Source organism: Anthonomus grandis, chromosome 2 (assembly GCF_022605725.1).
Source record: "Anthonomus grandis grandis chromosome 2, icAntGran1.3, whole genome shotgun sequence".
NCBI lineage: Eukaryota > Metazoa > Arthropoda > Insecta > Coleoptera > Curculionidae > Anthonomus > Anthonomus grandis.
Window position 1 is genome coordinate 3,038,220 of NC_065547.1, and position 14,746 is coordinate 3,052,965.

At 33.0% G+C, this 14,746-nt stretch overlaps 3 protein-coding genes across 4 annotated transcripts; 1 reads left to right on the plus strand and 2 right to left on the minus strand.

Annotated features, from left to right (window-relative positions):
• Window positions 1-266: 266 nt before the first annotated feature.
• Window positions 267-3,621, minus strand: LOC126750553 (prostatic acid phosphatase-like). The gene is made up of 4 exons (XM_050460195.1): window positions 3,245-3,621; window positions 3,092-3,193; window positions 1,049-1,249; window positions 267-985 (listed from the first exon to the last, which is right to left on the minus strand). The coding sequence occupies exons 1-4, from the start codon at window positions 3,335-3,337 to the stop codon at window positions 290-292; spliced, it is 1,092 nt and encodes a 363-aa protein (XP_050316152.1). The 5' UTR covers window positions 3,338-3,621; the 3' UTR covers window positions 267-289.
• Window positions 3,622-11,039: 7,418 nt separating this feature from the next.
• On the minus strand, window positions 11,040-12,682 carry LOC126750236 (zinc finger protein OZF-like). Its single transcript, XM_050459784.1, has 2 exons — window positions 12,467-12,682; window positions 11,040-12,415 (listed from the first exon to the last, which is right to left on the minus strand). Exons 1-2 carry the CDS (start codon window positions 12,590-12,592, stop codon window positions 11,312-11,314), a joined length of 1,230 nt encoding a protein of 409 aa, XP_050315741.1. The 5' UTR covers window positions 12,593-12,682; the 3' UTR covers window positions 11,040-11,311.
• Window positions 12,683-13,123: 441 nt separating this feature from the next.
• On the plus strand, window positions 13,124-14,746 carry LOC126750205 (protein HGH1 homolog). Of its 2 annotated transcripts, XM_050459745.1 has the most exons (5): window positions 13,124-13,342; window positions 13,475-14,032; window positions 14,137-14,491; window positions 14,555-14,671; window positions 14,706-14,746. In XM_050459745.1, exons 1-4 carry the CDS (start codon window positions 13,255-13,257, stop codon window positions 14,667-14,669), a joined length of 1,116 nt encoding a protein of 371 aa, XP_050315702.1. In that variant the 5' UTR covers window positions 13,124-13,254; the 3' UTR covers window positions 14,670-14,671; window positions 14,706-14,746. The 2 variants fall into 2 exon arrangements, with proteins under 2 accessions (XP_050315702.1, XP_050315701.1); XM_050459744.1 differs by having other exon boundaries at window positions 14,555-14,746.

Here is a 14,746-nt window from a genome sequence, read left to right on the forward strand (position 1 = left end):
ATTGTCTTTTCGCACTTTGATGATCTATATGTCGTGAACAGTTGCTCTATCAAAAAAAAAAATTCTTATCATTTTTATCAAGCATCCTCTTAGCTATTAGTTAACTAGATAAATATTTTTCCATAAATCCAGCTGTTTTTGAGATATTTGCCATGAAAGCACGAGGGTCCAAAAAATAATACTTAGGTATAAAAAAAATAATTTTTCCACAAACAGTTCTTTGCTTTTCACACTAAATGAGGATAAAGGAAACTAATTAACACAAATTAAATTAACGATTTATTCCATATTATTCATAACATTCGGTGGTCCAGTCCTGAACGGTCAGCCTCACAGGTTTAACGATATCAGCGAACTCCTCTAACCCACAATCAAACTCACATCCTGGCAACAGGATTTTATCGAAATTCGTGCTATTCTTAAAATACATATTCACATAATACTCATTTAAATTACTCTTGATCTCCCAGATAACTGTGGAGGCGAACTCTGGACTGGCATCTGGATACACCCCCAGTGCGTTCAGACGTTCCCCGATGGTGCTGTCGTGGGCACTCAGCATAAGGAATTTCGTACTAACTGTAGAATTTCTGACTGAATCGAAAAAATTGAATAAATAGTCGAAAAATGGCCCGGTCCTGAGTCTGGCTAAGTCGGGCGTTCCGGTGGAAAATTGAAAGTTCTTGGCACCCCAATACTTGATGAGATCCCAATACTCATCGGTCCATTGAGGTAAAGGGTAGTTGAATCCCTTGTATATGGTGATGGTGGAAAATAATCCAGAAAAACTGGATACCGACAGCTCGTCCAGAGAATATCCGGTGAATTCTGATAAGTTCTGGAACACGGGAGCCAGATTTCGGTTAAACTCTTGAAACTCTTCGGAGTTCATGTATTCGTTATAAAGTTTGTCAAACTTGGGGCAAGAAACTTCTCCCGTGAGTATAGGGTCTTGGTTTCTTGGGGTAGTATGGATCGGAATAGCCTGGAAAATTCAATAAAATCACCTTTGTAATGCTGATGAGCAATTTTTTAAGATATTTCTTACTTGCCAAGGTATATTACTGTTCCAAACCTGATCTCCTTCCGGTGGATAAAGACCAGCCAAATTATGAGCTGCTGACATTAATGTTCTATCTACGTCAGTTGATTTTACGTAAATATCATTAGGATTGTACCGCTGGGGTAAGAGATCATCGTATCTCTGTCTGAACCATTTGCCTAGTTCGTAATGGCGTTCTTTGCCCAACTGTAAAAAAATATACAGGTATAGAAAAATTACATTATCCAACTTTGAAGCCTCATATCAAAAATTGTTTCTATGATGTTTATCAAGAATCATTTGGCTATAAGTAGTTACATAGGTATTTTGTGATAAATTTAACTGTTTTTGAGATATTTGCCATAAAAGCACAAGAGGTCAAAAAAAATGTTTGTGAAAAAAATACGTTTTCCTACTTTGATTGTCTACGGGGTGTCCCAAAAGTATGGACACACCCAAAAATCTTGGGAATTATGGGCGCTAGAAAAAATCTTTAAATACAAAAGTTTTGGGGAATCAATCGGTGCATCTGATGGTGACCTAAAACTTGACCTTGAGCTTGACCTTCAAGGTTATTTAAAGGTCAAAGCGATTTTTTTAAATGGGAACCCCTATTTTTGACACCGGATTCTGGAAGAACGGACAATTTTACGTCCGGGTATGTATTGAGGTATGAGGTTGAAGTAATCCCAAGAGGTCAAATAGAGGTCAAATAATAAGGATTTCCATTTGAAGAAATAAGGTCAACCCTCAAATGACCTCGAAAATGAGGTTCAACGTCAAATCCAAGGTCACCGTTGGGTTCCTCGTTAAGACTTACCTAGGGTATGACCTTTATTTGTTTTCTTTTACCACTGAACTCGCGAGATTTTTAAGAAGTCATTATTTAACCTCTATTTGACCTCTCGGGATTACTTCAACCTGATACCTCAATACATACCCGGACGTGAAATTTTCCGCTCTTTCAGAATCCGGTGTCAAAAATAGGGGTTCCCATTTAAAAAAATCGCTTTGACCTTTAAATAACCTTGAAGGTCAAGCTCAAGGTCAAGTTTAAGGTCACCATCAGATGGACCGATTGATTCCCCAAAACTTTTGTATTTAAAAATTTTTTCTAGCGCCCATATTTCCCAAGATTTTTGGGTGTGTCCATACTTTTGGGACACCCTGTATATCTCGAACACTTGCTGTGACAAAAAAAAATTATCCTAATATTTTTATTGATGATCTTCTTGGCTATAAGATACTTTGATATATTTGGTCCTAAATTTCACCGTTTTTAAGATACTTACTATAAAAGCATTAAAAGTCAAAAAATTGTTTGTGAGAAAATATCGTTTTCGCACTTTGCTGGCTTATATCTCGTGAACATGTATTCTGATAAAAAAAATATTTGCATGATTTTTATCAGAAATCTTCTTGGCTATAAATGATCTTAATACATATTTTGCCAAAAATCTAATTGTTTTTGTGATATTTACCATAAAAGCACAAGAAGCCAAAAAATAGTGTTTCTGAAAAAATTACATTTTCCCACTTTAATGGCCTATATCTCGTGAACAGTTATTCTGACAAAAAAAATGTTCGTATAGTTTTGAACAAGAATCTTATTGGCTATAAATTTTCTTAACACATATATTGTCATAAATTCAATTGTTTTTGAGATATTTGACATAAAACATAAGAAACCAAAAAAATTTCTAAGAAAAAATTACATTTTCCCACTTTGATGATCTATATCTCGTGAACTAATATTCTCACAAAAAAAATTGTTCTTATAATTTTAATCAAAAATCTTCTTGGCTATAAATTACCTTAATACATATTTTGTCGTAAATTCAACTGTTTTTGAGATATTTGCCATAAAATCACAAGATGCCAAAAAGTAATGTTGGTGAAAAAATGACGTTTTTCCACTTTGATCGCCTATATCCCGTGAACAGTTGCCCTAACAAAAAAAAAATGTTTTCATGATATTTAGTAGTTTCATTTATAAAATCCTAAGGTAACTACTTAATCTGACGTCATCAAAGAAAAAATAATAATTACGTTATTAAGTTGTCCATATCCATCTGGCCAAAGAGAAGCATTTCCGTAATAAACGTCATTAGGCCAGGAGCTGAGTGGGGAACGATCTCCGTGCCTAAAAAGCTTTAAAAAAGAAATGTTTAATTAGAATTAATTATTGGATTTTTTTCTTACCACTACTACTGCTTTTAATTCGTCCCCCTCTTTACCCTTCACCATGCACCCCAAAAAGGCCACAAGTACGAAAAATTTTAGGGAAATCAACATTTTTAATACCAAGGAACGTTAAAAAATGATCGAAATTATGTGGGACAGACACGTAATATGATTTTTAAAAAAAATTAAGCAGCGATAACGCTGATATTGTCTTTTATTGTCCGCCAAAATGTAGGTTTTAGGTTGAAGTGTTTATTGTAATTTAAAGTTGACGTTAATGAATATCCACTTATATTTAGCGATAAATCAATTTTTTTATTGACGTAAAATGACGAAATTTTAATTTGAATTTTTACCACAAACTATTGTAGCTCTTATTAATAATAATAATAATACTAAGTTATGATTTTTGTCAATTGTTCATTAGCAACATGCCCCTTCGTTATACTCTTTTAGTGCCTTATATAACAAACGGAAACACCCAATTTTAATAGAAATTTTGACATTGACATTGCCATTGACATAATACAAACATTTTTCAAAAAATCAGTTATATGTTAAAAATCTTTAAAACTAAAAAGGATAGAGAAGGATACATATGTATGTAATTTTGCTGTTTCCATATTGCTCATTTTGACACCTGTTGTTTTTGTTTTTCACCCATCTATAGACGTTTTCACAGAAAATTCCCCTGTAGAAATGCAAACGAATGAAACGAATTCTGTGAACGAACGTGTCAAGTTGTTTTGAAGTTGTGCGCTTGATCGAAAGATGGCTCGCCACTTTATCGATTTGTGATATATTACAGAAACTTTATTAAAAATGGTTTGTTTCATTCATGTTCCGATAGATGGAGGCACTGTATTTTTAAACTGTTTTGACGGCATTTTTAATATATAAATAATAATCAAAAAATATATGAACACATTTTTTTTATTGGATTAATAAACTACCTAAGGTATTGAAGGTGAAGTGGGAACTTTTTTTAATATAGGGGCAACATTCAGAGGGCGCACCATTCATCGACGTTCAAAAAGTAGTATTAATTAATCTATGGTAAGCGTCTGACGTCGGTGGGGTCTGTATTTCTTGAAAATTAAAGCGCTGTTCTTATTAAAATAAAACATAAATTCTAATTAAAATAGAATGTAAACATTATAAAAAAACAGTAAAAAACAAAACCTAAATAGAAAACAAAAATAGTGGCAATATATATCGTCGGGTTACAAGCAAAACACACTAAGTCAATTTTTTTCAGTTTTAAGTTATTTACACCACCTGGTTACATTTCATAAAATTTGTCACCATTAAGTCGATTGAGAATTTCTTATTACACTATATTGCAGAAATCATAAGGATTCACTATGTCAGTAATAACGTATTTCGTTCTGGCAAAATACACTAACTGACTTAATGGATATTTCTTGTAAGCGTTTTTCTACGGATATCGCGAAAAATTCTGCCTTAATGTCTTTTACGGCATAATAACAGACATATGACTCGTATGGACCTGCAAAATATCGTTGATTTAGATCGAATTTGCTACAAAACATTTTAGTTTATCTTGTGTACAGTTTGAGTGATGTGCATAATGAAGCGTGTGGGCAAAATATTTCAACAATTAAGGGCTCAGCAGAGTGTCAGGGGTAAGTAGTTTGTTATTTATACTACTGTTTTAAATACATTGTTTCAGTTTTTTTTGGCCTTTGGTATAATCTAACCACGGCGTCACATAAACTTTTTCGATATAATTTAAATATCTACTGCTGTCAGTTGTTTGAGTTATTATAATAAATAATCGCATTTTTTTATTTTTGAATATCTCTTTTGCAGACTCCACTACGCAAATAAATTGTACAGACTCGAGAAATCGAACTTATACCACATTATCTCCTGTGAAGGCAGATGACTCTTTCCCGGGTAAGAAATGGACAAATTGTCCAGGACAATTATTATAATATAGCATTAGAGTAATCAGTACATTTCCACTTGGTTTATTTAATATTTCTCGTACCTAATTAATATGCTCTAAAGTTAAAATTGACTAGTTTAAAATAACTTTTAAAAACATTTTAAAGTAGATGCCTACCTAATTTTTAAAAAAATTATGTTAAATATTTTTAATTGGTATAGAGTTTAAAAATTAAATTAAGAGAACAAATTAAAAAACTTGTAATTTCGTAATATATTTTTGGACTATTTTAGATCGGCTGAGTTCAGGACAGTCATCGCAAAGCATTTCTTTACATTCAAGAACTGAGCATACAACTGACTGTGGCATATCGTTTACGCCAGCGTCACAAAATAGCGTGTCTTCAGACGGACAAATAAGAGCAGAAATTTCTGTACCAAGCAATATCGCGTCTGTCAACTTTGGCTTAGATGTGGACGGCTTTAATACTCTGTGTCTTCCGAACCAAATCAACTTTCCCTCTGTGCTAAATCCGGATGTACCTGGAACTAGTAATTACCAATTAACGAAATATAGAGGACATAGAGGACTCGGACGATTCTTTAAAAGATAATGACTATGTACCAGAAAAAAACGATGATAGTTCAGCAACTAGTGAAGAAGGCAAAGATGGTGAAGAGTTTAGAACTCAAGTTATACAGTTATAGATGAAACTAGCTTAAAGAAAACTAGATGGAGCACTGCAAGGCCTTCAAGCTGGAAGAGAAATATAGAAAAGAAGCCAAGGGCAACCGTATAAAAGTGTAACAGGAAAGATACAAACTCCCAAAATTGCCAAGCCAGTGAATTGTGAGAAGTGCCGTTATAAATGTTCGACATATTTTTCTGACGATGAACGTAAGGTATTATACCAGGCATTTTGGAATCTGGAATACCTACGGCAAGAAGGTTTTATACTTATGAATGTTTTAATAAAAGAAGTAAAATATCGGCGGCCTCGAAAAGGAGAGGAAAGTAAACAAAGCAGTAATGCAAAGTCATACTTTTTTTCTAAAAAGGAAGTTAGGCATCAAGTTTGTCAGTCTTTTTTCTGCAAAACCTTATGCATTTCAAATATTCCAATCCTAAATGCATTTAAAAATACAAGTGAAACTGGTGAGTACAGTGGCACAGACAAGAGAGGTCAAAAAGTTCCAGCTAATAAAACTTCAGAAGACGTAATAATAAGAGTGAAAGAACACATTGAAAGTTTTCCTGTTGTCGAGAGCCATTACACAAGAAAATCCACTAAACGGCTTTATTTAGATCTTAATTTAAATATTAAGAAAATGTTTGATTTATTTATGGAAGAATGTAAAAAAAATCAATCGCCGGGAGTAAGTCTTATTACATATAGAAAAATATTTTGCACCCAATACAATCTATCATTCTTTAAACAAAAAAAAGACCAATGTCCCACTTGCAACGAATATCAACAGGCAACAGCTATAGATAAAGAAAAGTTAGAGTTAAAGTATCTGGAACATTTAAGAAGAAAAGAAGAGTCTATGAAAGAAAAGGATAAAGATAAAAAAATTGCAACTGGTGATAAAAGTTGTAAATCTATAACATGTGATATGCAAAGCGTGCTCCAAATCCCAACATCACAAGTCAATTTACTGTATTATCTTCGCAAACTTAACTTATATAATTTTACAATTTATGAATCTGCTCCACCAAACGAAGCCTTTTGCTATTTTTGGACCGAAATAAATGGAAAGCGTGGAAGCTGTCAAATTGGTACCTGTTTATCCTTATACATAAATTCATTATCTACCGAGGTGAAATATTTAACTATTTTTTCCGACAATTGTGGAGGTCAAAATAGAAATGTACAGGTCACAGCACTCCTTTTACATATTGTGAGAGTTCACCCAACACTTTGTGTTATCAAACAAAAGTTTATGGAAAGCGGACATTTTTATATGGAGGGGACTCGATGCACAGCTCCATTGAGTCAGCTAAACGTCATATTGATATTTACAGTGTCCATGAATATGAAAATGTATTTAAAATGGTACGAGCTGGAAGGAAGCGTAATACATCGCCTTATGAAACACGAAAATTGCAATTCGATTTGAAAAAATTGGTTCAACTCACTATAAATAACAAAAATAAAGCCCAAAAGGGAACTATTGTTAACTGGTTAAAAGTAAAACGTTTTAAATATGATAAGCAGTTGCCAAATATAGTTCAGTATGAGTATGATTTTGTCGATGAGTATGAACAAATTGATTTTTGATTGACCAGACGAGCATCGAATCGAATTACTAAGGAGAGAGGCTTTGAAGATATAATAATTCCGTCATTAGATCAAAGACAACTACCGATATCGGTGGCCAAAAAGAAAAGATCTTCTAAAGCTTTGCGACATTGCGTATCACAATTTGCCTTGTTCATCTTCGGTTTTAGATATAACAGCCGAACCAGCTGAAAATGATACTAACCAAGAAGACCAAAACATAGATTAGATAGTTTAATGTATAAAATAGTTTTAGAGTTTTTGACTTAAAGTTTGTTTTTAATACCATACTAACACTAGTGCTTATCTTCCCATGTAAAGTGTTAATTTTAGGTATTCATTCTGTTAAAATAAAAGTTAAAAGAAGTACAATAAGTCTATTATTAAAAAAAAAAATACAAGTAAAATACACTAACTCAACCCTTACATGCAAAATACTCTAAGTCAATGTATTGTTTATTAATAACATCAAATAAATGTATTTTAAAAAGTTTAAATAATCTGTTTATTAAGTCTTATTACTCCATATACATATGCAAAAACAAATTAAATTTTTTAAAAAACCAAATTTTATTTGAGACATGTAAATATTTAAAAAAATGTAAAACTAAAAACTTTGCAACGAAATTACTCGGAAGTACATTTTTTGACTTAATGTACTTTACTTGTAACCCGACGATATACTAACCTACAAAGCCTCAACTGAATCAATTTTCATAACTAACTTCCAAGCAGTGATTTTGTCTATAGTTAGTAGTAATAATATCTGTTGATGTCCTCCCATACTGACATAATGAACATAAATTTGAATTATTTGGCAATATGATTCACACTATTAATAAATGTATAAATTCTCCTTTCTTTTATAATTTCCGCTTCTCTTGGATTCTAAGCACAGAATAAACGATCTCATGATCTCATGAGATCGTTTATTCTGTGTTCTAAGGTAGAGGCAATCTTTATGCACGATTGGTTATCCTCATGTATGTTAATAGGAAAAACACTTTGATGTAAAATCTCTGATAACATTTGCCCTAAAAACAAACTTTCCGCAATGCATGATGACAGAGCTATATACTCGGATTGGGCACTAGAGAGTGGTACGAAATTTGTTTCTTACTTTTCCAGTATACAAGATTGTCACCAATTTTTATTACATACCCAGTAACGCTTTTTCGGTCATTTACGTCGTTTGCAAAATCGGAATCTACAAAAGCATTCACTTTGACATTAGAACTTTTTACAAATTTTAAATCAAAGGTATCTGTACTCTTTAGGTATCTCAGAACATGTTTTAAATAATTCCAATGTTTGACATTAAAGTTATTCCGCAATTGACTGAAGAACCACCCAGGAAATTTTTGCTAAAAATCTAGGGATTTATTAAGAATTTAAGAAATTTTAAGGGAATTTGTATAAAAAAATTACCGCCAGGGGCAAACCACCTAAACATTTAATTTTTTTTATTAAAGAAATTTGTGTATGAGGGGGAAAATTTTTCTTTTTCATCACTTCAAATCGTTTTATTAACACCTACCATCTGATTTTATTTAAAAACAAATAATATTCCCGTTTATTTCAACGTTTTGATTTTTTGATCACCCTGAGTCTATTGTTTTTTTTTAGAAACGGCTGGACCTTCTAGAAGTACTTCTACTTCTAACTCTAAGCTATTGCAAGTCTCACTGGCTGACTCTTTCAAGCAAATGCAAAAGTGGGACATCAATTTATCCAAAGCGAAGGAGTTTCACTACCTTATAGGTGAAATGATATGTTTAGATAATCAGCCATTCAGCATTGTATCAGATGGTGGCTTTACTCAGTTACTGAAGACAGCAATTTCAAATTATCAAATTCCTTCTGACAGATACTTTAGAGAAGAAGTTGTACCAGATATTTACTCAAGATGTAAAGCACAAGTGACTCAAAAAATTTCAAATATGTTGGGAAAAGCATCTTTTACTACAGATATTTGGACGTGCAAATATACAAACAGTTCTTTTTTGTCTCTCACAATCAATTTTTTTGATTGAAAAAACATGTTTAAGTTTAAACCAGAGATCCCATCTTTCACTTGCCTGCAAGAAGTTTTCAGGATCTCATACAGGAGACGCCATAGCTGAAGCATTTCATTCTTTGTAACAAGAATGGAATATAAAAAGGGAACATGTTCACTTAGTATTAGCAGACAATGCTGCCAATATGAGGAATGGTTTTGTTAAGGCAAAAGTAAATTATGAAGCATGCCTCATTCATTCTTTAGAACTTGTAATACAGGATGCTATAGGAAGTCAACGTGCAGTCAGTGATTTAATAGCAAAATCAAGAAAAATCGTTTCGCATTTTAATCACTCTCAAACTGCTTGCGATAAACTAAGTAAACTTCAAGAACAACTAAACCTTCCCAAACACAAACTTTTCCAGGATGTACAAACACGTTGGAATTCCTCATTTTATCTACTCTCTCGCCTACTTGAACAAAAACAAGCGGCAAATTTATATATTTTGGATTATGGGACTCTTACAGACTTGACATTTTCCGAATGGGAATTAGTTGGAAGCGTTTAAAATTTGTTAAAGCCATTTGAAGACATTACAAAAATTACAAGTTCCTCAGACTGCTGCATATCTGAAGTCATTCCATTTGTTTCGACTATCACTGTCTATTTTAACAAAGAAAACGCTAATTTTGCAGGAGTAGGTACAATGAAAGAAGAATTGAAAAGCAGCTTAAATAAACGATTTCAGAATATATTTTTAAAAAAAATATTATACCATCGCGACTTTCTTGGATTCTCGCTTCAAAGACAATTTTTTTACAACAAAAGATCGTGATCTTATATGCGAATACATAACTACAAATCTAAAGTCGCTAATAAAAAAAACCAATACATCTGTAGAACATTATAGTTCCCCTGTCATTTCAGATACAATAAATGAAACTATAGAAATTGATAGTGATGACGACAAACCACTTGCTAAGTATGCTCGAATTTCTGAACCTGAGTCTAGATCTGGCCAAAATCTGTTTTGGGAAGTGTCCGCAGAATTTGCCGGAGAAGGGATGAGCTCCACAACAACAAAAACCATTCCAACAACATCTTGTGACACAAAATCATCTTCTAGAGCATCAATTTGTGAAGAAGTGAATGCTGAAATTGCAGAATATAAAAAACATCCTCTTCTTGAAAGAAAAGCGAATCCTATTTCTTGGTGGCAAGAAAAACGAGAAGTTCTACCATTATTATATAATCAAGCTCTTGGTTGGCAGTGTTGCAAGTGAGCAAATGTTTTCAGAAGCTGGAACCGTAAATTCGGCGAAAAGGAATCGGCTGAATCCATAGAAACAACCGAGACACTAATATTTTTACATGATAATTTGCCTAAACTCCCTAAACTACATTATTCGTATTAAATGCCTCTATTTCATATTATATCTACCATAATTTCTTAAGATTAAGTTGTTTGAATAATACTTTAAATTTAAAAATAAAAAAATAAAATGTTTTAAACTGCTATGGTTGTTTTTTTACACATCGGCCGATATAGCCGAGATGTTTATATCTATCATTATTTGTTGTTACAACAGTTAGTTTTCGTGGAGGAAAATAAGTCATAAGTTCCTTAGAAACAAATTTTATATATTTTGTAAAAAAATCGAATACCAAAACATGTGTTATTTGTGCTTTAAAACTTAAAATGAGAATATGCAAATTTTTTTATCATACTTTTCCTCATAATTAAACCACAAAAAAAAAACACTTTTGACCGTCGAACATTTTCCCTCCCCCCCTTACTGGATGTAAATGGCGCCTGTGGACCTCCATATCGATTACCACGTCTTTAATTTCTCTTTTCTATATAAAGGAAATTGCCCTTATATGGCTTTTCTTCAATTTAATATAGATCCAAAATCCCCTTTTCCACACATTTCCGAATGCCTTTTCAAATTCCTTGAATCAGAAAACTGCTTAAAACAAACATTACAACTAAACGGCTTGTGTCCGCTATGGGTCCTTAAATGTCTATTTAACTTATACCTGTCTGGAAACCTTTTGGGGCATGAATGGCAAAAAAATGGTTTGGCCCTCTCAATAATCACCCCTGGAGCGTCTTTTCCATGTTCCCTGGATAAATGCACCAGTAAATTCCTCTTGTCTCTGTAGCACTTTGAGCACATATCACAATGGTGCTGCTTAATATTCGAGTGATTTTTGGTGTGTACATTAAGTTCGGTTTTGGTAATGAAATGTTTATCACAGATATGGCAAGTAAAGTTTTTGCTACCTGCATGTCTCTTTTGATGGTCATTCAAATGAGACTTCAAGGCGAATTTGTTTGAGCATACCAGACATGAAAATTTCCACTGAGATTTATCAGTGTGAGACACCAGAATGTGAGTGCTCAGATTTGACCTTGTTATAAAACTTTTATCACATTTTTTACATAAATACGTTCTGTTGTTGTCATGGTAAGTTTCGTGAGCCTGTAAGTCTTGTTTTGTGACAAAATTTTTGCCGCAACTGGAACATATGAAGTCTCGAATGTTTTTATGGTACTTTTGGTGTTGGACTAAAACTGTTTTAGAACGATATTGATTTCCACATAATGAACACTTATAAGGCCTTATGTCTTTTTCAGGTATTGAATGAACTTGCTTACAGTGGTTGATGATATCCTTTAACATAAAAAATGGTTCTGAACAAGTATCACAAGTAAATTTAGGAAGTTTTTCCTTGTCATGATTAGTTTTCAAATGGGACTTAATGCTTGTTTTGGACTTAAAACTTTCGTCACAATGGTGGCACTTAAAGTCCATTTCAGGGGGCTCTGATTGAGGAATAATAACATCAAAACACTTGGAATCTTCTTCTTTGGGTTGTAGGATGAGTGTTTCTCTAGTAGCTGCGTTTTGTAAGCAGAGCAGCCTGAAATTGTAGGCCCTTTCTAGTTCTGTACTGCAACACACACAAATCAAGTAATGTCCAAGCCACTCCTAAAAAAAGATATAGTTAAAATAGAAATTGAAATCAGGGAGAGACAATACCTGTTCTGGAACAAGTGATTGCAGTTTCAATTGAATGGTCGGCTGGGAATTATTTTCTGATATAAGCCGTTGCATTCCTTCGGTGGTTTTTAGGCATATGCAGCATACGTTAGTTTTAGGTTCCATTTCAATTTTTAATAAAATTTAAAATTAAGTTGCAATGAGTTAGGTTAAGTTATTAGGTTATTATAGGTAATTAGGTTAAGTGTGTTTGTTTACAAACATTAAACTGTCAAAAGTGTCAATTTGACGTACGTGTTGCAGGGTTGCCAGAGCTAATTTTTAGCTGGCATTTTTTTAATGCCAGATTTAGGGTTTTATTAAATTTGTATGGTTGTGTACAGAATTAAAAGAATAAATTAAATATTAATTTGAGGATATTTATGCTGTTAAGATTGGCATCATAGAGAGGTGTGTAAGTGATGCAACAAAACCTAACCTCAAAAGGTGTTCTTGTATTTAATTATTAGTACAATGGTTTTCTGTGCCAACCTCAATGTGTCAATATACATTCTAGCCTCAAAAGTCAAAAGTGTTTTTTTCCTGTTCCATCTTGTTCAGTGAAAATTGAGAAAAAACTTAATATTTAAGTCAAATGCGGAAAAAGGAAATTATCTGGCAACACATGCAACGTCGCGTCAATTCTTATGTCAATGGGTTAACGTCAACTTATCAAAACATACGATACCATAACCTCAAAACATGCTCCTAATATTTTTTTCAAAATAAAAACTTTGTTTCCTAGTTTTTCCGTCATTCTTAGTGAAAAACACTAAGTTCAGTATAATATGGAAAAAGCCCTGGAAGAACTTTTAAAATATGTCCAAATAGGCGCCAGAATCGACCTTAAGGCTGTAGCAGTAGAACATGTTTTAGGTATGTTGCAACAAATTTGATTAAAAACCATGTAATTATAGTTTATTTTCTTAATAAAAAAATTCTTACTTTAAAATACTTTCCTTACTCTTGGTTTATCAAGCAAAACTCTTTACTTCCCTCACAATTCAGGTTTAACTGGTACCCCAGAAGGAGTCGAGGCAGTCTACAACAACCGTAAACTACTAGTCTCCCTCATAAGTTTATTAGATGACCAAACAATTCCAATATCAAAAGACTCCAGCTTATGCCTCATTAACATTTCCGCGAATGAGAAAGGGGCGCAAGCGTTATTGGAAGTGGATACAAACGCTGACTGTCCCCCTTTACAACTACCACCTGAAAACGTAGTAAACCAGTGCCTTAAACACATATTTAACAAAGAAAGTAAAATTGCTGACCAATGCTGCATGATTTTATCAAATTTAACTCGACCAAAGCATTTGATAGAAAGGGTGGTAAACATTATAGAGAAAAGTGGGAAAACTTTTGATGAACTCGTAGACATATTTACTAAAAAGGAATATAATAAGGGGGCAAAGCTGCATTATTTGGGGCCAGTGTTGTCAAATTTGTCCCAGAGTAGCACTGTGCGGAGATATATTTTAGATAGGGACAAGTGTGTTATTCAGAGGTTATTGCCTTTTACTGAATATAAAGATTCTTTGGTTAGGAGAGGTGGTATTGTAGGTAAGCAGAAAATTCACTTTAGAAGATCCATATATAATTGATTATAATTTTCCTATTATACCTCATAGTTCTCTCAGTTCTAATCATAGGAGATCCTTTTTAAGGTACATTGAAAAATTGCTGTTTTGAGACAGATTTTCATGAATGGCTTCTCAGTGAGGACGTGGATATCCTTCCAAGGTTACTCCTTCCTCTGGCAGGTTCTGAGGAGTTTGATGAGGAGGATAATGATAAATTACCTTTGGAACTGCAATATCTTCCAGAAGATAAAATTAGAGAAGAGGATCCAGACATAAGATGTATTTTACTAGAAGCTATTACGCAGTTGTGTTCAAAAAAGGTGAACAGGGAATTTGTGAGGGACAAAAATACTTATGTGATCCTGAGGGAGTTGCATAAGTGGGAGAAGGATAAAAAGGCCTTGTTGGCCTGCGAGAATTTAGTGGATATTTTGATTAGGTAGGTCTTACAGTGCTTTTTTTATTAGGGTTTTTTTTTTCAAATAAGCCTTGTTTTTTTTAGAACTGAAGAAGAGATTGCAGAAGATAATTTAAAAGATTTGGATATTCCTGAGCATTTGATTGAGAATTTTAGTAAGATGAATAAGGAATTGTTGGAGGAGGAAGATACCAAGTGACATTCATATTTATTTCATATTTATATTATTCATATCTATTGTAATTGATTTTTATTAATATAATTTTTTTAAGCTTA

Bases quoted from the DNA above. Each gene is read 5' to 3' on its own strand.
- LOC126750553 (XM_050460195.1), bottom strand. From the start codon at position 3,337: ATGTTGATTTCCCTAAAATTTTTCGTACTTGTGGCCTTTTTGGGGTGC. The intron at 3,194-3,244 runs GTAAGAAAAAAA...TCTTTTTTAAAG, and splicing joins AATTAAAAGCAGTAGTAGTG to CTTTTTAGGCACGGAGATCG. The intron at 986-1,048 runs GTAAGAAATATC...TGAATTTTCCAG, and splicing joins ACAGTAATATACCTTGGCAA to GCTATTCCGATCCATACTAC.
- LOC126750236 (XM_050459784.1), bottom strand. From the start codon at position 12,592: ATGGAACCTAAAACTAACGTATGCTGCATATGCCTAAAAACCACCGAA. The intron at 12,416-12,466 runs GTATTGTCTCTC...ATCTTTTTTTAG, and splicing joins AATCACTTGTTCCAGAACAG to GAGTGGCTTGGACATTACTT.
- LOC126750205 (XM_050459744.1), top strand. From the start codon at position 13,255: ATGGAAAAAGCCCTGGAAGAACTTTTAAAATATGTCCAAATAGGCGCC. The intron at 13,343-13,474 runs GTATGTTGCAAC...CTCACAATTCAG, and splicing joins AGCAGTAGAACATGTTTTAG to GTTTAACTGGTACCCCAGAA. The intron at 14,492-14,554 runs GTAGGTCTTACA...TGTTTTTTTTAG, and splicing joins TTAGTGGATATTTTGATTAG to AACTGAAGAAGAGATTGCAG.